The 27,873-nt window shown below is 39.6% G+C and overlaps 1 protein-coding gene across 2 annotated transcripts in view; it reads right to left on the bottom strand.

Moving 5' to 3' along the window:
- The window catches only part of LOC121511236 (formin-2), an 87,302-nt gene that overhangs the window by 17,981 nt on the left and 41,448 nt on the right, over positions 1–27,873 (bottom strand). For both annotated transcript variants that reach the window (XM_041789838.1, XM_041789839.1), the window contains 7 exons: positions 20,485–20,546; positions 13,293–13,384; positions 13,061–13,190; positions 12,815–12,961; positions 10,588–10,647; positions 9,850–9,970; positions 4,428–4,520 (listed from right to left, as the gene is read on the bottom strand). In XM_041789838.1, the coding sequence (XP_041645772.1) occupies positions 4,428–4,520; positions 9,850–9,970; positions 10,588–10,647; positions 12,815–12,961; positions 13,061–13,190; positions 13,293–13,384; positions 20,485–20,546 (705 nt within the window). The remainder of the gene's footprint in view (positions 1–4,427; positions 4,521–9,849; positions 9,971–10,587; positions 10,648–12,814; positions 12,962–13,060; positions 13,191–13,292; positions 13,385–20,484; positions 20,547–27,873) is intronic.

The raw sequence follows: 27,873 nt of genomic DNA, 5'->3' as shown, positions 1-27,873 counted from the left end.
CAAGATTAAAGAGCCAGCCACTGAGTGCAGTCTAATCCGTCAGAGCAGATAGATGTACTTGAAACAATAGCTGTGAGTTATTCAATACACCATGGAATAAACAGAGGTCCCTATGGAAACGACACGCGGTGAACTCTCGGTGTGTGTATCAAGCAGAAAACAGCATGGAACAGATTTGGAAATGTCTGCAGACAAAGAGCATTTAAATCATTCTGATGGATGAGCTACTTCACATACGCTCACACCACAGATGCACTGAGGTAGAGATATGCCAATGGTATATCATCGCAGAATGGCCTTTGAATCTGGGGAGATAAATTATTAACGTCTTCCAGTTTTACCTCTGTGTCTGATGGTAGCACAGATGAGCTAACCATGTGTTTAAACAGACTGACCAGCTAAAGTTTGTCATATTAAATGGGTAAGAATGGGATACAGACTAAGTGGTGAGATAGAGACAATTTAAGTCCAATTTCAGGCTCGATTTGTTCCCCCAGTCATTGAGGGGACCAAACCAAATGTGAGGCTTGTTGCAGCAGATTATTTATCCAAATAATCCTCAAACGTGTGGTGTCAACATGTTGGAGTTGGAGTCTCACCCTAACCCTGGAATCATAAATATCAAACATGTTTGATATTTATGATTCCAGGCTGTCTGTCTCTAAGCAAAAACTCATGATAGCCAATGAGTGTGAGCAAACCAGCTAATGTAACCATATTTTATATTTTATTGTTTTTTAGTGCGAAACTGAATACATACCAGAACAGCCAGCCGAAGACACTGATCGTCCACCATATTTGTTTTTCTTCTGACACCAAGATTGATCCTGCAAGTTTCTGTGAGATCTGGGGTCTGTTTTTTAAAAAGTCAAGAAATCTATCTCCTAGAGATATAAACACTACGAGAGGACTGGTCAGATTTTTCTGCCCGATTCCCTCTTTTGACCAAAGACAGCAAAGGCCTGATTATGAGGTAGTTTAAAGATTATCCTGTTAGATTTTCCTGTTGTGTTTTAAGAGTGATTTTACCCGGCCCGATCTGCTTGGAAGTCGATCTGAGCAGCTCCGAGAGCTAAGATTGTAAATATTAACCACGGTTCACATTTTCCATCAGAAATCCTGTTGTGTGGGGATCAACACCGAGGACACTTGAGCAGGAATAAGCAAAAGCCAATCATGAAGCAAACTGGATGAAGAAAGAAGCACAACAAACACAGCCACGATGATAGTAAACACGAAACATGTGCTTAGATGGACGTAGGGTTGCCAACTGTCCCAAATTTGCCAGGACAGCTGGTATTTTGAGCCAAATTTGTTTCTCCTGAATGGGATGCACTGTGCCCCATATTTTAAAGTTACTTCACTGTAATCTCTACGTCAGTGATTCTCAACTGGTGGGTCAGCACCCAAAGGTGGGTCATAAAGCCCTTTTCAATGGGTCACAAATGTGTGTCTGGAAAAAACTGCACCAATATGTCCATGATTGTTTTATACTCTCTGAAGTCCAACTGTACTATTTTTTATGAAATACATCTGATTGACTTTGTTATAATGGTCTTCCCTAGTTCTGTTTTTATTTCAGCTAGTAAGCGTGTGAAGCTCTTTGAACTGCAAAAAAACCTCACTATTACTCACTAAAACGGATAAATATTTACTTCATATTTTGTTTGCTATGATTTGACTATTAATAAATAATAGCCAATTATCTCTAAACTGTCAAATTTCAACACAATGTTCAATATCTAAAAATAGCAACCCTAATGCCGCTTTAAATACTAGCTGATTAATTTGAGGTTGAGTGTTTAATTGATTTAAACTTCTAAGTAAATTCAGTGAAGGTGATGTTTATATCTACTACATCCATACTACTTGTTTTGATGAGCCGGCAACAGGTGCACCAGAATGTAGTGAAGCTTCTCTCTTTAGCTTTAAGATAATCCAAAAAGATAACAGCAGACACTTAAATACGTCTTTAATGTCACCAAGTTAGGAACCTTATATATAACAATACACAATGTGTGGCCAGCGGGAACCATAGTATCAGTATAGTTTCAGAGATCCTGCAGTAATTGAAAATCACACTGAAACATCATTATATCTGTTCAACTAAGGAAAAAATGCCTTTGATGTGCAAGAGTAAGTGTCAGCTTCACCTCCTGTTCATGCTCTGTCTTTCTATTTCAGTGAGTTATTTTGGGGTGTTAAACCCCATTAAAGGACAGTGAAGAGAGTTCTGGGAGAGAGTTGGGAGCAGCGTGTGTGAAAGGAGCCACAGGTCCGTTTTGATTCTAAGCTGCCCACTTTGAAGACAACGGCTTCTGTACATAGGGCACACACACCCGCACCCACTTCATGCATATCTTTAATCTTTGCGCTGTTTTGGGGCATTATCTTGCTATTTTATTCTTTGGTGATTTAACCCCCTAATTCCGGGTAAAATCAGTCAAACTCCTATTGAGGAATACCCAAATTAAAATGAATGCTGTGTTTCAACCATTTGTAGTACAGGCACAAACGAGATGTCTTTAGAAAGAAAACACGTTTTTTGTCACAAACTGTCAGACTCACTGTAGCTGCTACTGGTATTGAGTAATACAATAAAAAACAGAGTATTTTCCCATCTGCATTAGTACTGTGAAACAGAGACCTGTAGATGACTGTAGCTGGCAGGTATGAGCTGGAAAACGGAACTGGACTAAAGTGTGAAGCCTTAGCTCAGCCAGAATCAAAGCTGATAACAACAGAACTGAAAATGAGTATTTTGCATCTGTTTTAATGATGAGAAGACCAGGCATTTTTAAACCAAAGGATCAAGGTTGGCAGACATTTTCTATACAGCATTGTTATATAGTTGTCCGGAAAAAGACATTCTTACACAAAAAAACAGTGGACTATTGAGAACAACAACATTTTGGAAATATGAATTTATACAAAACTAGTCCATGGATCTTTATAGATGTAATCCTATTTTTTGGACTAAAATTTGACTGGATTTAGATTGTTAGAACTCTGCCTAATGCAGCAGGACTGTTTTGATGGAATATAATAATCAGGAGAGTACAGGAGAGCTTCTAATGATGAGCTGTGTAACTTTAATGATTGTTCCTTTTAGACTGGCATATGAATTCATTGTGACTACTGTGATGGTTTTATCCTGATATGGTGAACATGGTCAGAATCCTGACAATGAGAGCTTCCTGCTGATGTATAACATGTGTTGTAGTTTTGAACAGTCATTTTGTAAATTACTGAATAATTCAAAAAAACCTGCTGGCCTGCCAATGAGCCCTGGGGTTTTTAATTTCTGTTCACATAGCATTGCACTGAGGTTGTCAAAATTCTAATTACTTTGATCCTTTTTGATACCAGACGTTTCCATTTTGATGATTCATGGTATCAGAAAGTATCTAAAACAAAAAACACATCTACTATGGAAAATACGTGCCTGGAGAAGAAATTAATCAATCACAATTTGCATGCAGACTCCAGCAAACTGTTGTCACAGAACACAGTCAAAATTTAGGTGCCAAACTGATGCCAATGTTTTTTGAGAAACTTGCAATGTGTGTGAGTTTTGATAGAATTTTAATAATGGAAATATAGTTCTAGCAAATATATATATATATATTGAAAAGCATGACCTTTTACTTTCAATAAAGACAAAGATATTTATTTTATAAAAGCTGTATCATTTAGCCTTGAGCGCTTGTTTCTGAACCAGGAATTAATGGTTTATTTCTTTGGGGTCATTCCTAGCTGCTGATTAGGTGGATTTTCTGCATTTAAAGGATCATAACATCATATAAAAGGCTCAAAACCCTTCTTATGTTTGGGATAATAGGGAATATGGCACCTAATGCATGGGTTTGGCTCTGTTGAGCTTTTTTATAGTTTTTGGAAAACTTGGAGGCCAACAGTAGGAAGTAAAACATTTTACTGGGGCTTTGGCTACGCTTGTTAGGATCAGTTTTGTTTGTTTTAGTCTTTCATGGGGTTTTTATACGTAATGAAACAAACAAAATATCACAATACCTTCTCCTTAGGCCAGGTTCATACTACAGGAGTGATAAAATCAGATCCAACTGAAAATGGGTGATATTACCCTTTCTTATTGGCTGGATGACTGCCTATGCAGTCTTTTAGAATTTAAAACTGCAATTTTAAACATGTTTGATATGATCAGGAGAGCTGCAATAAGCCTCAAAGTCAATTTGGCTTCAGATTGGGTCTCTTAAACCCTGGCTTTACCAGCTAACTTTGTCTGAATAAGAACAGAGCAAAGATAGTTCCCTTTTTCCATGTGACCAATAGGTAAATCTGGTATTAATTTGCTTGTTTCTTCTGTAGTATGACTTTGGCTTTCATGGGGCTGGAAGAAAATGATAAATCATCACTCTGAATGTTGTATTTTTGGAGGTCAGGCTCACCTTGGCTAAGAAATTCACCCATCTTGTCCTTAAAGGGCTGCAGGTCTTCTGCAGAGGACGACTGGCAGACTTTCTCCGTCTCACTTGAGCATGCTGAAACAACAAGACAACTTCATGATGAGACGGGGGGGAAAACATTACAGAGAAATAACTTTCAATCAAGCATTCATGCTGAAATGACAAGCTCTACAGTGCACTTCGCCCTGCTTGAGCCTGCATTCATAAATCTCTGCTGAATTTCTGCTGAGTAAGTGTTGGCAAAGACATAATGACCCATAATGACTAATAAGGCACCCCAAGGAACTAGGAAGCCCTGCGCTCTACTCCCAGGAGAAATTTATCGTCATGCTCTATCTGCAACCATAACGGATACACAAACTGAGCTCAAGGCTTTCGAGGTGGAGAGGCCATGAGACGCTTAAAGGAATGGGGAGGTCGTGATTGGGCAAGTGGTAATTCAAAGACCATATGCTGCCTGAACCAAGAAGGTACACAGTGAGTTCTCTCCACAGCACTGCTTGCTGATGTCCTTCAGGCCAGCCAAGGCCATTTCTGCACCGCCTACCAATCGGAACCCCCCGCTGGGAACTGTCATCGAAGCCCAGGTCTGCTAGAGCACTCAGCTGGCTCTGCGAGGTAATGAAGAGGTCTGCAGGTACAGCATGTGATGATGTATTTATGCACAGCCAGCATGTACCCCTGCCACCGGGGTCAAAGCAGACGCAAGTCCATTTCCCCTGCGAGCAACTCCATCTTTATGAATTGCAAATAACGAACAGCCTAAAGAATCATTATGGCCTCGGAAAAACAATATTTGGCAGCCCGGATCAGGCATCTGATTGGTTTAGCAGCAAAGATACATAAAATGTGATAGAGAACAGACCGAGTTTTGGGAATAGCCGATCTACAGTGCAAGTGCACAAACTCCCATAAACACATGTACTAGCTCACACATATGTGCACACATATGTTTGCACAAAAATACACAGTCATTTTTTACCACCTGTAGGCACTTCAGGCCTTGGAAAGTGTTCTGAGTGTTGAGTGACTGGAAACATGAAAGGGAATATTTCCCAATGGGCTCATTCATTAGGACTCTTTTCACTCAACCAATCAGTTTGGCATGTCAAGAATAATCCAATTTCCACACTGGACACACTCTTGAGGTCTTCATATGTAACAACACATAAACTAATTCAAGCAGTTTCCCTTAAAACTAACGTTTTAGAAGTTTGAATTATGTAAAATATTTGTATTTCTAAGATTTTAATGGGGCTTATAAAACCCTGAAATTATCTAATTCTCTTATCATGAATGCAACTCTAACTCTATTGTCTTTAGACCTCTAATAGGGATTACATAACAGATCAATGGAAAATCTGAATCACACCCCCTTGGCTTCAGACTTTTTGCCCATTTAGCTGATAATTGGTGACAAAAAAATTCCATTTCCCAATGTTCACTGTATAAAAGCTGGAGAAAAATATGTGCAGTTTATCATATTCATCTGATAAATTAATCAAAATTAATTAAAGACTAATACATAATAAATAGAAATAAATTAAATACTAAAACAAAATCCAATCTTCCCTCAGTAAAGGTGTTGCACGTATTTCTTCTAACTCACACATCTTGCACTTCACAGGTTCCCTTCTTTTGATTTTTCATGTAACCAGGAAACTTGCTGTGATTATTGATCTCTTTATCCTGGCCATGATAAGACACCAGCAAAGTCAACAAAGTTTCTGTCTGGCAATGAGCATCCATACAGGTACATCTCAAAAAATTAGAATATCATGAAAAAGTTCAATATTTTTGGTCACTCATTTCAGAAAGTGAAACCCATATATTATATAGACTCATTACACATAGAGTTAAGTATTTCAAGTCTTTATTTCTTGAAATGTTGATATTATGGCTTACAGATAATGAAAACCCAAAGTTCAGTGTCTCAGAAAATTAGAATATTGTGAAAAAGTTCAATATTGAAAAGTCCTGGTGTCACACCCTAATCAGCTAATTTACTCCAAACACCTGCAAAGGTTTCCTGAGCCTTTAAATGGTCTCTCAGTCTGGGTCAGTAGGAGAAGACTGCAGACTTGACAGATGTCAAGAAGGCAGTTATTGACACCCTCCACAAGGAGGGTAAGCCACAAAAGGTCATTGCTAAAGAAGCTGGTTGTTCACAGAGTGCTGTATCCAAGTATATTCATAGAAAGTTGAGTGGAAGGAAAAAGTGTGGTAGGAAAAGGTGCACCAGCATAAGGGATAACTGCAGCTTTGAGAGGATTGTCAAGCAAAATCCATCCAAGAATTTGGAGGAGCTTCACAAGGAGTGGACTGAGGCTGGAGTCAGCGCATCAAGAGCCACTATGCACTGACCAATCCTAGACATGGGCTACAAATGTGGCATTCCTTATGTCAAGCCACTCCTGAACCTGAGACAACGTCAGAAGCGTCTTACCTGGGCTGTGGAGAAAAATAACTGGACTGCTGCTCAGTGGTCCAAAGTCCTCTTTCAGATGAAAGTAAATTTTGCATGTCATTTGGAAATCAAGGTCCCAGAGTCTGGAGGAAGAGTGGAGAGTAGGGGTGGGCGATATATCGAGTATACTCGATGTATTGTGCCTTTGCCACACACGATGTATAAAATGACAATATCGCGGACATTCGAGTATAAATTATGTGGAAGTTTTGAGCTGTCAGCGTGCATTTCTCGTTGGAGTTTCTATTCTCCCATTACCCCTGAACGCATCTCTCACAGCAGAGAGCTCACTCCTTCGCACATGTGCGTTTTTGTATCAGCGGAGAATGAAGGAGGTAAACACTATGGGCAAATAGAGCAGCGTGGCGAGTTAGCAGCTAGTTATTATTATCTGCGAGACGGACAACGAGAAACAGCACTGGGTCTGTCATCTGCCAGGGGTTCAGCTTTAAAAAGGAGGAGGTCGAACTCACACGGTAATCATTAAAGTATGCCGCAAGATGACTCTGAGATAACAGCGGCAGTAACACAAAAAAGCCAGGATTTTAAACCATGTGGGTACCTCAATTCAAAAGACCCTCATTGTTATACAGAGAATGAAAACATTGCTGCTTTGACTGTACTGCAGTTTAATGTTGAGCCAATAAAAGTCCAAAATAGAAGAAACAGAAGAAAAACACCCTCATGGTTTGGACGTACTGCATGGGAGCAATTTACATTTCAAGGGTTTGTTACTTAACAGAAGCTCACCATTTTCACAAAGGGAATGATAAGGACATTATTATGTGAGAAAAAGGGGTTGAAATGTGACCCTGCTGGCCTTGGTAGGCTTATACAAGCACGCTTTGAGCATTCAATCAGCTGCATGATAAAAACAAAGGATGATGAAATATATTTCCATATGTGTTCTTTAAAAGATTAGAACTGCCCCAGGGTGCTTATGTTACTTAAACCAAAAATAAACCGACTGAAAATAGCTCCTTTATTAAAACATGACAATGGTAGGTGCCCAGTGCTGAGTAATGTTCTAAACAGTGTCTCTCACTTTTCTTTGTGTTTCTTTGATTAAAAGTCATAAATGACATTAAGGATCACTGCTTGGCAAAGCAATAGCACACAGCTTATACAAATACTAGGGGTGTGATGAGATTTCGTGCCGCATGATCTCCTGAGATCAAAATATCACGAGATATCTCATCAAGGTGAAAATCATCTCGCGAGATCAATATTGCCCAGACACCAGGAGCAACAGCTCTCCTGTCAGAAAACAACTCCTAACTTGAAGTTAGAAAAGATCACAAAGATTCCCTGGACTCTTCAAAATCATTAGTTTGACAGCTAATGAAGAGACGGAGCTGATCTGTGATCACCGCTCCAACCCCAACCACCTCCTCCGCATGCGCTACTTAGTGGTACTTAATCTGCAAATGCATGCTAAGTTCATCACAACGGTGTGAAATGATTCAGTGCTGCTGCTGGAAACCTGTGCAGTCTCCACGAGTTCGTGTATGCGTGCAGACTCGCTGATAGTGCTGTGACATTGTAACTTTGACTCAGTAGCTGCTTCATCATGTCCCCCTCTCTTCTCACCATCTGTCAGTCACACATCCATCAGCTGTTGGCTGTGCATATCATCCATCAGAAGCTTAACATGAGTAGTGCAACAGGCCGTTGTATACTGCAGCAGTAAACATAGCAAAACAAACTCTGTTTGAGCGCCATAGAGTCCACTGTTAGCTCCAAAAAACAAAGTTCTAGCTTGAGTTAAACGCGCCCTGTTTGTTGTCTGACAGCAGAGCAGAGCAGAGACACACACTCGCTCACCAAGACACACATGCTCATCTGTGGGTTGTGTCCAACATTGCCAAAGCTCATATGAGAAAAAAAGACCACAAAACGATAAAATAAGCTATTTCTCTAAATTACTGTAAAAAACAAATGTGTTATTGACAGATATATTTCTTCTGAGTGTTTTGAATATGAATGTGCTTAAAGAGGATGAGAAATAGTTTGATATTACTGATGCAGCTCTTTATATATAGGTCTGTTGTAAACAGTTTTAAAATTACTTTCAAAATAATCTAAATGCTTTTATTATTATTATTATTATTATTATTATTGTAGCAATGAGTGCACAGTGTAGTTAAATAAAGATGTGGTAGACTATTAAAATGAAAGGTTTGATCGGAAGAGCATTTAAATGTACAGTTTGACTCAGAGTTGGACAAGACAAACTGTGTGTAAGCACTGATAGCCTATTCAGTACAAGAGGAGTTTAAACATTTCAAAATAGACCTGACTGCTTTGCATTTATGACTTTCAGCCATGTAAAGGACACATTTTCCACTCATGTTTTTTTTTTTTCCAAAATTAAAAAATAGTTTAAAATCTCATCTCGTGAGATAAGCATCTCGTCACACCCCTATTAAATACCCACTAAAGTTTCTGAGAGGATCTTCAGAAAGTGTCCTTGTTGCCTTTTGGAGGTTCATGGCCTCAGAGCTCAGTAAGAGCCTCTAGTTCAGCGAGAAGCTGATGAACCTTTACAACATATACTGGCAGTACAAGTTCCCTGACCCTGTGCCCTTTATATTTTGATCTCTGTTTCATGAGGACAGTAAAAGGCACACCAGGTCCAACAGGAGTCAACATCTGACGAGTCACATCTGCTTCTAGTTAGCTTGTCTGTACAACAAACAGATGCTATCTCTCTGTTGACCCACTCCTTTAGTCCACACATGACTGAAGCTGGTCAGATTTGGAAAATTATTTTCCATTGTGCACTGATTAATACATAATTTAAAGGTATATAATTCCTGTGTGATTCTATTTTTAACATGACACCTGTGATGAATGTTGGCTATGGCATGGTTGAGTTTATCAGTAGGTAGTTGTAAATATGTAGTTTAAAGGGGTTTAAATGAAGGAATGACTTACCATTTAGGTCTCTTTTCAGCTTACGCAGATCTCTTTGAAAGTCATCAAACTTCATCTGAGAGGCCTGAAAAAGGTCCTGGGGCTCAGGTAAAGGGTACATACATGTCTCTTTGCCAGCATCCTGGTAAAGCACAACACACATTCAGGCATACAGTGTCAAAATCACTGTTCTTTAATAGGGAGAGGGCCTCTCTGGTACATACTGTATCAGAGGACTAAATGTTCTTATCAGAAGTGCAAACATCTCAGGGAAGATAAAGCTGAAACTACAGCAGATAATGACCATTAAGCGGTGTGCCTAAAGTTTACTGTATTTCTCTCAAACAGAGTTACTACAAGGCCATTAGAATAGCTGGAGCCCTGTCATGCAGGTTGATTTTGGCGAGCTTCACTTTACTGAGTTCATCTCATCTGGAGAACCTAATTATTTACACTAGCGCTCCTTTGGATGCTGTGCCAGCTAACAGACTGCAGGTTTGAATGAACCCAGACCAAAGCAGAGCGAGAGCGGGAGATGAAGAGTGAAAGACAGAGAGGGGGAATTAAGAGAGAGCCAGAAAAGGAGAGAGAGATTTGTTCCTGCTGAAAATGAGGAAAACGAAAATAAATAATTTGATAAAGGATAAGCCTTGGTATCCTCTGGCGAGAGAGGAGATGAAAAGAAAGCTCTGGAAGGATTTCTAAGCAAATCAGAGTCAAACAAAAAAGTGATTCAAATAAACAGAGACCAAAACATACCTCATCAAAGTGCCTTAGATAGTAAGCAACGATGTAGGACAAAAGACTCTGGGAGTTATCCTGAAAGAAAAGAGAAAGATCCAAATAAATAAACCAAATTCCCTTTATTTATTAATTTAATCATGTTGGAGCAGGACGTTTTAATTTGTGCGAGGCAAACAAGAATAGACATGGCGGTCACAGAGGTCGAGCATAAATCTTGACAATGGAATAGCGATACAACAAAACATAACCGTGCCGGGCCGGCTGTCATAACTCAGAGTTGGTGGAAAGTTTGATGTTCTTTATGGATACCTTACTCGGCCCACCACCACAAAAACACAAACCACTGTGTCCTTATATGGCAGTGCCAGGGGCACGCTGAGCCCGTTGTGATATTGAATAAGAACAGTAAACAGAACTAGTCTCTCCTTTAAATCCACAGTTATGATCCTCAAGTTTGGCTGCTTTGAATGTTGCTTTTAACTTTAGGACACTCAGTCCTGGACTCAAAACAAGGGGGGACAGTTTTGGAAACACATAAAGAGTCACAGATTTTGCAACATTGTTTTTTATCTAGTGCATTTTGAATAACATGATAAAATAATCATCAGTTAAGGCATAAATTAATCAGGGATGCGTCCAGCATCCTCCTGCTCTGTCTTATTACAGTAGGTACATTCCTGTATATGTTTTACTAAAAAATAGCCAACAAGGTGGTAACATACAATTTTCCTTCCCTTTTTTTTGGGTTAATGCAGATGTGCCTGAACATCATTGGCTGTTTATAACCTCCTAAGACCCTGCATGTACATGTGAGGACAATACATTTTGGATTTCCTTCTACATAGCAATTCTGCTATTAAAATTTTCTGGGTCCATTTGAGTTTAGGTAGGTTTTGGATAAATGTTAGAAAAAATTCTGTTTGGATATTTTAGGGACTTTTCATGGATTTTTTGTTTTTTTTGTATTTTCATGGAAATTTAGTAACCTTGCAAAGCAGATGGATATGCCTGTCCGTGTTTCTCACTGGCGAATCCATCTTGCAAAGCTCCCGTCCGAACCGTTTGGTTGACAGGTGACAGGACCAATCAGGAGTAAGAGGCAGTACTTTCGGGTGCGACAGAGTCGTGACGTAAGCAAGGCCAGTGCCAGTGCAATTGTGGCAGAGAGATTAACGTGTATGCTGCTAAAGCGTCAGTTTTATCAGAACTTGACAACATTTTTATGTTAAAAGAAGAACAAAGAACAGCACTGAGTTGTTTTCTTTTCAAAAATGGTAAAAGTCGTGTACTGACTTGTCTACAGTCGCCATGGTTCGTGTTATACAGCTCTGTATGGAGTTTACTACTCTGTAGCGGGGCACACCCATGATGTCACTTGTTTTTGTTAATTTGATTGGGCCATACATATGTGACAGACAGAACATTTATCCAATCACCCTCCGAGTTTTTTTCAAAGGCTCTGCCCTTTCCCAAACACAGTCTATGGGAGGTTTTCTGGATGGATGTGTGAAATATCATAGTATCATAGCTCAATTGCAAAACATGATAAAAGACAACTATGCTCATGAATGTAACTGTTTTAACTGTGCTCACCTTTCCATACTTACTCGGTTGTTGCCCTCTTTTCAAGGTACTAAAGTTGATTCCGATTTTTGGTTTGTTCATATTGTGTTGCATCAATTATTTTTATTGGACAATATTAATTGCCTTGGCGTCAAATAAGAGCATGTTCACAATGACTCACTGGAGACTCACTTTTGCATGTTAAACTATAAATAAAAATATAACACTGCAGGAGCCACATTTGTCAACAGTGACATCAAAGGGGATATTAAAATCCTGTTTACAGCACAGAATACCTAGGTAAAACTGAGCTCCTCAGAAAAAAAGAATACTTGAAGAAAAATTTGACTCTTTTGACAGTAATACTGTTAGAGAAAAAGTTGTGGATGACTTCCAATGTAAAGGTTCTACCCATAAACAGAAGAGGAAGAGCTTATGACCTACAATGCAGCCGTTAAGTAGGGAAAGCTCCAAATGTATTGATCTCAGTTTTTTGGGAGGTAGCATCTTATCCATATTTATATGATAAAATAATTTCTATGTATTCTATTAGTCTTCTGTTGTTTATTTTACATGCATACTTTCTCTTTCCTGTTTGCTGGTAAGAAACACTCATCTGAGCATGTGCTCTAGTATAGTGAGGGATGTTTGCTTTTCAATCTGTAACACTCAGACTCACACTGCTCTTCACGTCCTTTAGTTTTGGCAAAATGTCCAAGGTGAAGCCGTCAGCCTGCCCTCGAGACCGATTACCTCCGTTCATGAAGTTGCCAAACGCCAGCACCAGGCCAAGCACCCGCAGTACACACCCACTAGTCTGGAGAGCCTAGGACACACACACATATATATATATGCACACAAATAAATGGACATAAGACAGATTGACAGGAAAGAAGATGAAGTAAGAGGAAAGCCAGCAGCTAACCTTGCACACTCTCTGAAGGGTTTCTATTTTGCGGAGGATGGAGGTGATACATTCATGGAAAGTCGACTGGAACAGGATGCAGAACACTCGCTCAGAGAAGTTTGGGATTTGGGATAACTGGAATAAAAACCTGACAGGGAAACAAACCAGTCATGAGAAGTACAGCAAAAAAAAAAAAAAAACACAACTCTTATGAAGTGATTCTGCTTCAGACAGCAGCTGTGACTCTTACTGCTCAGGCTTGTCCAGCGGTTTGGCGTCCTCCTTGTCTTTCGTCGATTTAATATGCTTTTTAATGCTGTCCATCTCATCAGCTTGAGCTCTCTGACAGACAAAAATACAGATTAGATCCAAATTGAAACATACTGTATACATGTAGTTGATACTTAGAGTAACAGAAAACCATAATAACACTCAAATATGAATGAATGGATGTTTACATGGAGCCCCAGTTGTCAAAGTTTCATTTTTTTACTCAAATCAAAGCTGATTTATGTGTCAGAATAACTGACTAAATACGCTGTGTGCACAGTTTAATCATAGAAACATCAGGAACTGTTAAAACCACGGCCTTGATGCCAAACACATTGGCATAAACTGGAATTATTCATCCCCAACCAGATGTTGTAAAAACATACATGTGTGGTGTTCAAACACATTCTGGTGTGTGTTTCTTTTTACTGGTATAGATAGGGAGTACAATGTACTTCACCGAATTACAGCAGTATCAGGTTTCACAAAACAGAGTGTAAATAAAACATGAAAGACAGAATATAAATCAGTTCAGCCCTAGTGCTAAACCAGGAAAACAAACATGAAAAACATTGGATTTATCAAAAAAAAAAAAAAAAAGAGGAGAATTAAGATGAAAATGAAAGAAGAGGAATTCATTTTCTGCTCTGCTGGAGCATCAGCTCTGACATAATAAGTCAAAAATACACATTTAACATGCAAAAAAGATATTATATCATTCAATTTAGAGCCAAGCAGGCATGCAACATGCGTGCTTGTATACAGGTTTTTAACCCCTCTGTGAGTGCAGTGATTGTAAAAAGGATACCACTATTTCAAGACAGTCTAGCTGCAGATAACCACTCTCAAAAACCTGCCTCTGCACACCACTGCACAAACCTTTATACACTGAATTAGATTACACTTCAGGTTAGGGTTAGAGTAAGGGGTGCAGTGGGTTGTTATGGAATCGCCATAATGACTGCAAAAATGTATTAAAATGTTATGCCTTTTACATCAAAAGTGACTAACCTGACCCGCAAAGCCTAATCACAAAACCTTTTCATATAGTAGAATAAACACTGTTCACAGAAAAAAAAAAGTTTACCCTTCATGAAAGCAAATGTATAGCCACCTTAGCTTATGTAGCTGCAGTGCCTATAAAGAGTATTCACCCACTTGGATGTTTTACGCTGTACTTGATTTTATAGATCAATCATGGACAATATAATGTGCCAGCAAGGCCCAGTCATTAGTTAATCAGTATTCCTGGCTACCACTACACCATGGAGACAAACGAACAGTCCAAGCAACTCAGAGAAAAGGTTTCTGAAAAGCATAAATTGAGGGATATATACAAAAAAATTCCAAGGGACTGAACATCCCCTGGAGCTTAGTTAAATCCAGCATCAAAAAATGGAAGGAATATGGCACATGTGTGAATCTGCCTACCTCAGGCAAACCTAAAAACAATGTATAAGGAACTGCCCTGGCATTAGCAGCAGAACAAGGCTTAAAGTCGTACCTTTAAAAAGACTAGTCAGATATTTTCCCCTACACCATTGTTATTGACAAAGTTGATATTGAAATCTTTCAGTTTCTTATTTGGGCAGGTCAGTGAGGGGAGAGCAATGCTGATGATATTCCAAAAGTTGAATATTTCTAACTGAGCATCTGGCCAGTGACAAAAAACAGCTGATGCTGAGGGTGGTTTTGCACTTAAGAAGCTTGAATTGCACTGGTTTCAAATATAAAAGGGGTGCTGAAAGCAAAAAAATAAAATAAAAAAAAAGGTTATGCATGTGGACACCCTTTGGGTACAAAGTGTTGTTTTCCTGAGTAAAGGTCCATTTACTCTTTTAAAAACACAAACTGGGGACATGAAGTTCTTCTTCTTGTATTCATAATTCCTTAAAAGGGGGAGTAAAATGCTGTTCCACATCTTAGACTCATTGTTGTAGTTTTGTGGTCTATGTATGAACAGGTTATGTCTGTAGACAGTCTCAGCAGGTTTTTTCAGGACTCTCCCATCATTTCATGTCCCAGCACAACGTGGGGTACTCTATCTTGCAGTATGGGTGCATGATTTGTAGAGATGTGAATTTAAAGTATCTCACAATTTGACTAAATTCCAGTTCTAAGGGTAATGATATGATTCAGAATCCATTTTCGATACAGACCGGCTCCAGATTCATTAAGAGGTAATCATTTCAGTCTCTACTCCAGTCTGCTGTGCATTAAGGGACTGTGAATTAATATTTGACATTACAAAGCTTAACAAAATGTATTCAAGGTGTTTTTCAGCATTTATGTAGCATCTGACATATACTTAGAAGACATCGATCTAATGACAAAGCAAGCAAACGTCTCTTTTAGTTTTCATAATCTGTTTATCCCAGAAGTACAAGTCACCACTTAACACAGTCAGTTGTTCATCTGTAACACCGATCTTTTGTGTGAAACAGACAATTGATCCTGTTATTGATAGTGTTCATGCCAGTCAGCAGCTGTTGGCTGATATTCTTATTTTTCACTCGAGGTGAATGTGTCTGTTTGATGTAAATTTGGATATATGGACTGTTCCCAAAGTAGGCTACAGTACTGTAGTTAACTTAGCATACACAGGTCAGGCTTCCTCCTTCCTGGGATTGTAGAATTTACAGTAAGTCTTGAAACTTTTCCTCTGGAAAAAAGGGACAGGCTAAGTAACTCAGTGCTCCATATTAAGAGTGGTTAGTACGTAAGTGTGTCAGAAACAGCAATGTAAACATTACCAACTCTAAGAGCTAGAGCTGCTAATGCTAACAGCAAACGCCTCCAGCAGCATCTGTGATGGAAACGGCACACGGAAGAAGTTAGCACTCATTCTGTAATAAAGTACTGAATACTGATTCTTGGAAATTTTGAATCAATTCATAATTGTAGGAATTAGAATATGGGATTCTGACATGAAATGATTTTTTCCTGCACCTCTAATGATTTGCTAGTGTGCCCCAAAGAGACAACTACTTCAAATCAACATGTCCATGTAGTGCTTTCTTCGTATCAACTGTCCTGAGACACAGCACCCTGGGTTCTTTACATTAAACTTCTTGAGGAAATTGTAGCATTAAATGCGTTTTTTATAGCGTCTGCCTGTGTTGAGCACCGACCTTTAAATCCTCTTGTTTAATGACACGCATGAACTTAAAATACTAGTGCCTAAATGTATAGGTGTTACCTCTTTTAACCCCTTAAACACATTCTTTTTAACTGTTCTTATTCATTAAACCCACAAAGAGAAAATATTAATTTTAGGCATTTATTGACAAAAACTAAATAAAATGACTGACTTTTTTTTGTTTGTGCACTAAAGTTTGGCAAGCAAAAAATACGCTTTCTCAAGTTGGTAACTCTAAATTATTACCTTGAGTGAATAAAACAGTTAACCTTTCAACTCAAGTAATGGCAACTTTAAGCCTCCATAGAGCACACTAAAGGTAAGTATCAGTCCTTATTTCTGCAGCTAATTACCTTAACTTCTAAGCTGACAAAATCTCACTGACATAACTCCTTATGTAGTAATCTGACTACTCATAGCGCTTTGGATGGAGAATGGGGCATCAGTATTAACTATCCCATTCATGCACATCCATATACATTTAAACACCACTGAAGCAGCAGTGGGAGTAAATTTGGGTTAAGCGTCTTGCCCATGGACGCACTGATGTGTGACTACAGGAGCTGGGGATCAAACCCATGAGACGACCAACTCTACATACTGAGCTACAGTCGCCCATTTACAACTTTGCAACAGGCATGGTTGCATTCACATCTCCCCAAGACCACATCTTCAAGCAGTCTTCACAATGCCTGTGTTTTCACTGATCAACTGAATCAGAGTTTAGGGTCAAGTGTACTTGGATCAGGGCGAGGGTCCCTAACATGAACCCACCTTAAAGACTCAACGATGCAGTATCCTCAAAAATCACTGGTACAAAAAAATTGCTAGCAGCGTGTTGCATAAAGTCCAAGTCATTGGTTTGAACACAAGCCTGGCCTGTAACCAGGCAAATAGTTTCTTATTCAAATTACAGAATTAACTAAAATACTACCTAGTAGAGCTTGATGTCAGACACTTGGCTCTATGTCTTTTTGTGGACAAACTTCGCTTTACAAAGTAAAAAAAACATTCCCATATGTGTCTTTTTATGCCTCAATCTAACTGTATGCCAGTTTAAACTGTATAAGTGTCATGAATGCTTAAATGCTGCCTTCAGCCAGATGACATTCCTTACAGTTGTCCTGCTGTCAGGCTCTGGACCACAGTTTTATACAAGGTGGTAGAAAAAGAACAGGCCAGAAATGCCCCTTCATTTCACAAGAGGGAAAGACAATAGATGTTAATGTGTCTGACGCAGATGGGCCAAACAATAAAACCATCCCCAGGAAGAAAATGTAAACTCTCTCTCAGGCCTGCAGACCCCCAAAGAGTCTGAGCCGTCTGCTCTCTCCTTCTGTTTCCCTCCGTCTTTCTCTCTGGGGTTCGGCCTCGGCATGGATCCTTGGAAAACTTCAAACGGCAGCATCAAACACACTGAGGGCCCGATTAGTATTCTACACACCGCTGCCTTCTGTCGACGAGGGCAAGCTCTCCTTCGCCTTCTCTCGAGATGTTTTCAAGTGTAAATATATTTAATACAAAGCAGATCCTTTTCAAAGGGCAGCAGCCGAGCCCAGCAGTGTTTGGTGTAATTGGGGACAAGTAGGCATTAGCGTGTGATCTTTGAATTGCTAGGGCATGTTGCACTGGTTGTTAGCATGAGAAATGCAGTCCCATGTGGAATATCAAATGCAAAGGAGAAAAAGTAGGATGATATTTGTGATGCCACGATTCGAGCGGTAGCCAAGTGGTATTCATTAGCCAGGTTTCAAATGCGGGGCTAAACAGAGCCAGCCAGGGCTTAATCACTATTTATGTCACTCAATTTTCAATGGAACAACATTTATGAGATTATTTGTACATGGAGCTGCCAAAGAAAAGTGTCCAAATGACAGATTGCATCATGTAATAAACATGTCAGATATGTTTATACATCAGCAGGCCTTGTAGTGGATAAAAAATAGAAGTATGAGGTGATTATTTGTAGTTCGTAGGAGGGACTCTATGGCATTTAGCTACTGTCAGCTGAAAGAACTCTGAACTTCAGACATCCAGTCTGGGCACAGATTATGGCTTGTGATATTAAAGGGGAGGGAGCAGTGTCCCACTATCACTGTGACCCTTTAAATGGCAGAGGCTTATTGTTCAAAGAGCAGGAGTGGCTATAATCCGCCAGCACATAGACTGAGTGACTCTGTCCCTTTCCCTGTGCATGTGTGCAGCAGTATGGGTACAGTATGGATCCAATTGTTTGTTTGTGACCATGTTTGTGTGTTAAATGGAAAAGAGAGTGCTGTGTGTGATCTAGTTCCTAGCGCAGTGAGCGAGGGTGTAACCATTAGAAGCCCCTTGCATTCCTCAAGACGGGCTGACTGTGCTGCCAACTGTGGTTTAGGGGGCTGGAGACCCACAGACAGGATGGAGTCTCGCAATACAAAAGAGAAACAATTTGGCTCCTCGACTCAATAACACAGCCTCGGGCCATTGGGGAGAGAGAGAGAGAGAGAGAGCGAGAGAGAGAGAGAGGGAGAAAAGGAGAGAGAGGGAGGGAGAGAGAAAGAGAAAGAGAGAGGGGGGCTTGTAGTCCCAGGGTGAGCGGAGAGGTTAGAAGACTTTTGATCCTCAGTTATGACACATTGGTTCAGAGCTGCAGCTTGTCTCGAGCCTCCGTCTCATTCCCATGATCAACATTATTAATATGCCTCTGGCAGCCAAAAGACCAGGCCTCTCCTGTGTAGTTGTGCCAAAAAGCAATTCGCAGGAATTTCACAGCATCTTAAAACTGTATTCTAGCTGAAATGTGGAAAACATACTCGTTTTTCATGTTCCATTATTTACTGACCTGACTTCGAACGGAGCCTGAACTGTTTCCAGTGGAGGGGCGGAGGGTGAGGGGTGGGGATTTCCTATCAGTAAAAGTTGACGAAAATGTATTTACTGTATACAAGGAACCCTTCAGAGGTAAAATGGAGACATATTGTAAAGCAGCGATGACAGCTCCATAATTCACTCTATGCTAATATTATACAACACAATGCGGTCATTTCACTTGGCATAGCTCTGTGTAGGCTCTTTCTTTAAAAAACCACATGAGAGCGTTCTGGATGTGCTGCGCGACACAAACGCTGCACTTTCTCGACTATCATTACATAAAAGGAGAGTCAATTAGATTCAAAACATGTTTACTATGAGAAAGGGTCGCAGCAGACAGACCTACACAAGACTGTCGCCAAAAAGCACACATACCAGCATGGTTTGTGGCTCGCCTGTTTGTTTTGGTGTCTAATGCACACTTCCTTGAGTTCACCCTTTCAAGTGGAAGGGCTTTACGTAGGGAAATATGTACACAGCGAGGTAAAAACTCTGACTTGTCACGTTATGTAATAAACACACAAATTTAATTAAAATGTGTTTTTCCCTCCCACCTACACTCTATACAAACTCTCAGCTGATAATCATCTTCAAAAGGTTTCTCCTGATGGATAGCATTTGGTGTTTTTGTGGTTTGCCATCAAGGAAGTGCCAAATACAACAACACTAACACTTGATGAGAGATTTTTTCACCATTTTGTTGATATCAATACTTGTTGAGTCCTCTTAGGTTTCACCCTGTAATAAAATAATTGCCCGTTATTCATATATGGCATGAAGAGTGTAACCATAAATCATTCTATTTGTCACAAGAAGACTGTTCCAAAATAATACTTTTGCTGACAACCACAGAAGAAAAAGGTTTTCCCAGAGCTAACATTGCAGTCGAAATCAGCCCGAGCTGTCACTGGTGTTACTTTGTATAATTACACTGGGTTTGTTGCTCAACACTGTGTATTTTCACGATTCTGCTTTGGCAGGAAATTGCAGAAATGGATTTCAGTAGGGGGGATATTGTCTCTTCACTGGTCTATTGACTTTGCTGAAACCACGGTCCGCAAAAGCCCTGAAAAAAATCCCTCCTTTCAAAGTCAGAAATTTGCACAGTTTTAAAAAATGTTTATTACTGTTGTAACCAGAAATACATAGCTGCAATTCCAAGCAGCGTTGGTCTACTCACATTTTCATAGAGTGCGTGCAGAGTCTCCAGGTCAACGATGGTGTTGTCCATATTCAGCACAGCTGCCGATTGAGACATAAGGGTGACGTGTTAATGGGAATGATTCTCAGACAACTTTGACAAAAAGAAGCAACCTATAGCTCCCCAAATCTCTATTTTCCTTTTGGCTTGAACAACAATCCCATACAATGACACCTTTCACAAAGTTTTCACTATCTCTAATAATACATTACCCTCCTGAAACCCTCTTGGTCCTGCTAAACTTTGAGCTTTTGTCATCATTCACTGGTACTTTGTTTGCTGAAATGCTTTGCAAGTTGTTGATTTACTCTTAAAATATTACACCCTTGATACAGAATGCAAAACTGACAAATTCTATTAAATGAAGGTTAGCCTTAATTCATACAGGGTGTGCACTGTAGTCATACATCCAGCTGCAAACAGCTGACTGCCAGCTGACCTAATTGTCTCCCAGCTCATTCTCTCAACAAGGCAGTCCATTTGAATATCATCAGTGCTTATCACACCACACTGCTGCAGTAGCTTCACCTCTGACACCCCAGCCTCCTCCTTTTAGGCCTAAAACCTATGTTGCGCCCTCATACTGACTATGGAGTAGATTTCTGCTAAACTAAATTTCATTTTAATAGATATGCATTGTCTTAAATGTACATCTATATGGGAATTTTTAGCAATGCACAACACATGCATTCTTCTTGGATCAATGTGGAGCATCTTTTGAGAAGAGCCCTCACCATCAAGAAAAACTCCTATTTTGCAATGAATGTTCAAATCTATGACGAATGTGTTTCCACTGAATAGAAACTGGTTCAAAATGTGAACCTAGCACAAAAAGTGCTCATATTTGAGTATGGTGGATTATTTCTTTGTTATTAATCCTATACCATTGGAAAGTCTGTTTATTTACCTTATAAATGGTGCCAGATTTTGAAGAATTATCTTGTTTTTTTTGTTTGTTTGTTTTAATATGTATGAGAACTGTATGGAAATTTTATTGAAATCTAAGAGATTGTGGGTTTTTTTATCATTAAGGAAATATGCAGAGGTGTCAAACATATGAAATAATATTTTTTTTCTGTATCTCTACGTTTTTATTTTTCTCTGTTTTTCTGAGTCAAATCATTACTCCTGAGTTAATCACCTCAAATTCGCAGCAGAAACAGTCATGCAGGTTGTTCAGGGAGGCAAACATGGCCAGACTGTTAAAATTTAATCCTGTGTTCTTTCTGTTTTGATTTAAAAACATTGAGCAAAAAAAAAAATCACTAGAGGGTGAGCTTAATTAGTAGCAACATCTGCATGCAGGTTAGAGGTTCAGGATCAGAACAGGATCATGGGAATTTTTGGGTACCGTCTGCCATGTGAAAAAATAATTGACTCAGAAAACAGAGTAATAACTTATCTCTAAATAAGACAGTGAGAAAATTACCCATAGAAAACAGCAGAGAAAAAGATAAATGAAAAGGCTTTCCACACGATTTTTAAGTGTATTTGAGGAAATTCGTGCCCATTCCTTCTGTAGAGCATTTATGAGGTCAGGCACTAATGTTGGACGAGGAGGCCTGGCTTGCAATCTCAGTTCCAGTTCATCCCAAAAGTGCTGGATGGGCTTGAGGTCAGGCTTCTTTGTGGGCCAGTCAAGTTCTTCCACACCAAACTCATCAAACCATGTCTTTATAGTCCTTGCTCTGTGCACTGGGGTACAGTCATGTTGGGACAGAAAAGGGCCTCCCCTAAACTGTTGCCACAACATTTACATCTAAACAATGTTTATCCCTACTCCATCAAACTTCACAGTTGGCACGATGCAGTCAGGCGGGTAAGGTTCTCCCAGCATCTGCCAAATCCAGACTTGGTCATTCAAATGCCAAACAGAGAAGCGAGATTTGATACTCACTGACATTAATTCCAGCGGAAGTTTAGAACTCTTCAGCTATGGAATCAGCAGAACGTTGGTGTATTTTACGCACCATGCACCTTGTTGTTGACCCCACTCTGTGATTTCACATGGTCTTCAGCTTTGTTGCTGTTGTTCCTAAACACCTCCACTTTATAATAATATCATATTTCATTGTGAAATATCCAGTGGGGATGAAATGTCATGAACCCTCTTATTGCAAAGCCTCATGGTACCACACTTGAAGTCACTGAGCTCTTCACCCATTTTATTTCACAAAAATTTTTGCAAATGTTGACTGTATGGCTAGGTCACTGATTTTATACACCTGTGGCAATGGGTCTGATCGAAACCCCTTAGTTCAGTAATAAACAGGTATGGCCAAACACTTTCATCCATAAAGTGTATGTTTCCAGGGTTTTCAATATTTCAGTGAAAAGTATGTTCATGCTTGGCCCTGCAAAAAATCTTGTTTCATCAGAACAAGAGAAAAGAAAATGCCATACCTGACTTACGGTGTGATACCTGTGTGGTCTAATTGAGGATATCAGGGAAGTAACGCTATTAGAAAAACATAAAGAAAATGTGTTCTGATACGCTAGAAGCCAAGCTCCTCCATTCTGGACTGGTTGAAGACAACAGAGTGCTTCATGGGTAATTTCAGATAAAAGTGAGTTGTAATAATTCAATCCAAAGAGATTAAAGCATGGCTGAGTTTTTCTCCTCCTAAGTTTCTGGCAGTACTTTTGCTTTCCTGAAGCTCCATCTGAAATTAAACATGGCCAGAATTCCTCCACATAAAGAATCATGCACCGTCTGCTGTGAGTTATGTTGATATCAGCTCTCATCACTATAGCAAAGAAAAGGGGCCACAAACTAAAAACATAAATAGGGAGGTCTTAGAAATCTGTCAAAGGTACAGAGATCTGTGTTTGAACTCCTGTGTTTGAATTCCTTGTGTCGCCTTTTTGTCTCGATGCGTGGACCTGGCGCCCGTGAGCATTAATCCTTTGAAAGTAAATGTTTAAAGACAAACAGAGCCCGGGGGTCTGCCTCGTCCAGGCTGAGGTGTTCCTGTATGCATAATCGCTCTGGTGAAGCACTCGACACCTATATATGTATTTACACCGTCAAATTACTCACATTGTTTTGATCTGCTGATTTGCTGGAGAGGTGCAAAGGGGGGCAGTGGTGTCAGGAGGGATAAAGGAACATGAAATAATGAATCCAGAGCACTGTGTTCACTTAACATCATTGTTAATGCTGGAGACCTTTGAGAGGGAACTTCTTAAGCCTTTTTCACATAGCAGCATCCAGTGCTTTAATGTTTTTTTGCTTTTACATTAAAGTCACATATAATTGGGCACATTCATAGTTTAGGGTGACCTAAAATTCAATGATTCATTCAAAAGACCTTCACTCAACTGTCAATCTCATAGCCTGCTAATAAAACAAGGTTCATTCCATTCCACATTTACGCTACTTTGTGCTCTGCATTTAACGCCAAAAAGAAGTTGGTTTCATGTTAACGTAAACAAATCCCTTAACTCAAAATGTTTATTCTACATGCCCTTTTATTCATAATGAGAATTGAATCATTCCTATTGAATAAAGATAATCTAGTCAATTAGATTCAGGACACTCCCATTCACAGTTAATGAATGAGTGGTGAAGACCTTTGAAACAAACAAACAAAAAATCTAGGAGTTGGATATAAGTCAAGCTAAAGGTGCAAAACAAGGTAAAACACTGAAGCAACACCAATCTTCATAGATGCATGAAACCAGGTTATTTAGCAGTTAGAAACACAGCAAGGGTCACTGAGCTTATCTGTCTCATCTCGACCAGCAATTAATGAGGCTGTTAAGTCAAAATTTCCCTCAACCTCTAAATGGGATCAGAGGACCATAAACGGCACTAATAACCAAGGTTTCAAGCAGCTGCATCAGGCAGTGTTAGCAACACCATTTAATCCTGTCTCATCAGTACTGGACAGAAACATTGGTGCTGTTTTACGCTAAAGTAAAGTAAAAACTCATTCCTACAAATACAAGTAGGCAGAATATTTTTGTAGCCTTCCCCAGATCAGTGCCTTGCAACAATCCTCACTGAGCTTTGCAGGCAGTTCCTTTGACCTCATGGCTTGTGTTTTGCTCTGATATGCATTGTCAACTGTGAGGCCATCTATAGAGAGGTGTGTGCATTTCTAAATCATGTCCACTCAGTTTATTTTACCACAGGTGGGCTCCAATCAAGGTGTAGATACATCTCAGCAAAGATCTAGAGAAATGGGAGAAACCTGAGATAAATTTCAAGTGGTGTTGCAAATGGTCTAATACTCATGTCAGTGTGATATTTGAGTTTTTGTATTTTTCATGAATTTGAAAAAAAATCTAAAATTCTGTTTTCACTTTGTCATGACAGAGTATTGAGTGCAGATTACTGAGAATAAAAGTGAATTTTTTGGACTGTAGCATCAGGCTGGAACATAAGAAAACAGAAAAAAGTGAAGGGGGTCTGAATACTTTCGGAATGTACTGTATATATATGTGGAAAGTGCAAACCTGTCATTACAAACTTGTGGAAAATAAGTGCTTAGAAAATAGTAGGGTAGGTTCAGAAGGTTGGTGTCCTTTTTTTAAAAAAAAGGGGAAAATATGCATATATATAATTTGGGGATAAATGATTACCCATTTATATTGTAATGACAGTGCTCGCAAATTCTTGAAATTAGTGAAAATGCCCACCCCTAATTTTGTGTATGTGTGAAAACAACTTCATTGGCTTGTCACAAACACAGGATAAAGAAGGAATGAAAATTACACCAGGAACAGGCATTTGGAAATAAAGGCCTCAAGTGACTTCTGCACTCATTCATTAAGTTCAGTCTGAAGTTTTCAGCCCTAATATCTGTCTTTATGTAATCCTTCAGCCTTTGAAATCCCCTCACTCCTTCTTTTCTCATTCTTTGCTGTCACTCTCCAGCTTCTTCACACTCTCTCCTCTTCCAAAGCCACCACAAAAACAACATCCCTCTCTCAGACTCTCCCCTTCTCCGTTTCTCGCACTCTCCTCTTGTCACCATTTGGTTTTCATTACGATCTGAACCAGAGTCTGGCTGGCTGCTTTGATTGAGGATTTTTTTTTCTTTAAAGACACAGGAGAAAACCATATCATCACTCTGACACAGACCTCTTATGACCAAAAGGCAAACCCATCTGTCTGGGTCTACCCCGAGTACCGCATTCAACCCCGGGCATGGCGCCGCCAACCGCTGAATGCAGAGCCTTCACAGGAAGCAGACGCAGCGCGGAAGTGTCCTATGATACACGCAGAGTGTCGGCCAAGTCTGACAACAAACAACAACAGCTGTGAGGAAGAGAAATATGTGTTCTCACTGAGCAATGGAGCGTCATAAAACGGACAGGCTCCAAATTAGTGATTCAGATGTTGTTCTTTCTTTGAGTCAGAGATATGCATGTGCAGAGGGCTTTGATAGTCATTGTCCTCATCATGGAATCAAGAGGAAATGAAACATGAATCACTTCACTGAAAGACACAAATAAAAAGTTATGAGTTAATTTCACTTTTGAGAACAACTTGTCCTTCAATCTCTAATCATTTTTAACTACCGAAGGGAAACAAAGGGATTTCTTCTAATATATGGTCTCTTGTGCGTTATTGTTTAAAATTAATGGAGTATTTGAGAGATATAACCATTGAGGCATAATAATCTTTTAATTAAAATGCATCACATGTTGTTTGTTAATGGCGTTAGGCTTGGCTCTTTTGGGTGGAGGAACAAGCGCAAAATAATGAGAAGTACTTCTCCAAACTGTTAGGATAATCCTCTCTGTGATCTCACCCTCCATGATATACTGAAGTTCCCAATCAGTGCTAATTATGCTCCATGGTAAAAACTGTCCTAACATAGGAGACGAATGACAGTGCTGATGAGAGTGGCCCTTTCTCGCCCTCCTGCTCTGACCTGAGATGGATGCACAGAGGACGTACTTTGAGGTAGGTGAAAAAACAACAGAAATATGCTTAAAACACAGCAGAAAACAACCTAAGGAGTCACTCTTTGTTGCAGAAGTTGTACTTAATGTGGAAGCCATGGCTTCTGAGGTAACCCTTCATTTTAACATAAGCACACCAAGCCGTCACAAGCGCAGAGATAGAGATTTGAAGCTGTGATAAAAAGGCTCTGCTGCTGGAGGCCCAAATAGGACGGGGAGATTGGGACGAGTGTTTAGACACATGGATGAGCGAAGACTGGAGAGCAATCAGAGAGAAACTCAAACAGGAAAACAGTCGGCTCCCATCATCATCTCCTGAATGACTTCACTTCAACAAAGCCATTTAGACAAGATGGTGACAAGTCGTCAGAGGAAGACGGAGAGGGGCGGAGGGACATGATGTAGGAGATTATGCAAAATTAAAGCAAAAAAAAATTGACGAGAGGACAATAACGGAGGAAGAGAAGTCTTTGGGTTGTTTTGTAACATTTTTAAATATCATAAAAGTTATAGGAGGAGGATTTAAGGTTTGGAAATAATCTCAGCCAGCCTTCTATGTACCTCAGTATTAAATATTTTTCTATTTATTATAGGGAACAGTGCACATTAATGAACATGGACATGTAAATGTGCCAGACTGTAGCCATAGGTTAATTCCTATCCAAAGTCCCCATCAGGTTGATGGCATACATGTAAACGTGTACATCAATCATGTACACAGTGAAAAAAATACATAAAATCAGACAACACACAAGAGTAAATGACAAAGACTCACATATGAAGACACTAAAGCTAGCTGTATGCTTAAGACTGACCAGGACTAACATCACCATTGCAGTTAAAGTGCATAACGTAGATGTTAAAGTGCTGAAGTTCTGATGTATGGCACATGATTAGAAATGTGCTTGCGGATACTGCACATTTGCCTCTGGCCTTTTTATGCAGATAAGTGTGGATATGATTGAACATAGCCCTACTGCACAAAATTTGCATACACAGACATGTTTATGCATGTATTATTGCACAGGGATAGCATCCATAAGTGTATCTATGTATGTTATATTACACAAAAGATGCATACACAGTTGTATATGTGTATGTGTGCATAGAGGTAATGAATTGAGTAAACATGGTCAAAATGCTAGTTTGTCCTGAGTGGCACTTTTAGATGACCCTTACCACTGTTTCAGACTGCCTGCGTGTTTTGTTGTGCGCGTGTGATGCATGTCTGCTCCGGCTCCTGCCGGTGTGACATTCACACAAGGCGCGAGTTTCCTGCATGTTAGCCGCATCTTCCTGCTCTCAAAGCACTGTCCTTCTTTATAAGTTTTATTATTTTATTAGACCACCTGTCTCAAAGACCATCCAGCATCATGAAGTGCTTTATTGCAGACTCTTTCATTTTCAGTGAGCTCTCCACATTTTACCATTTTGAACAGGAATGAGGAATTT

The sequence above is a fragment of the Cheilinus undulatus genome, linkage group 6 (genome assembly GCF_018320785.1).
Source record: "Cheilinus undulatus linkage group 6, ASM1832078v1, whole genome shotgun sequence".
NCBI lineage: Eukaryota > Metazoa > Chordata > Actinopteri > Labriformes > Labridae > Cheilinus > Cheilinus undulatus.
The sequence above is the reverse complement of the archived record's forward strand: the minus strand, read 5'-3'. Positions and strand labels throughout refer to the sequence as shown.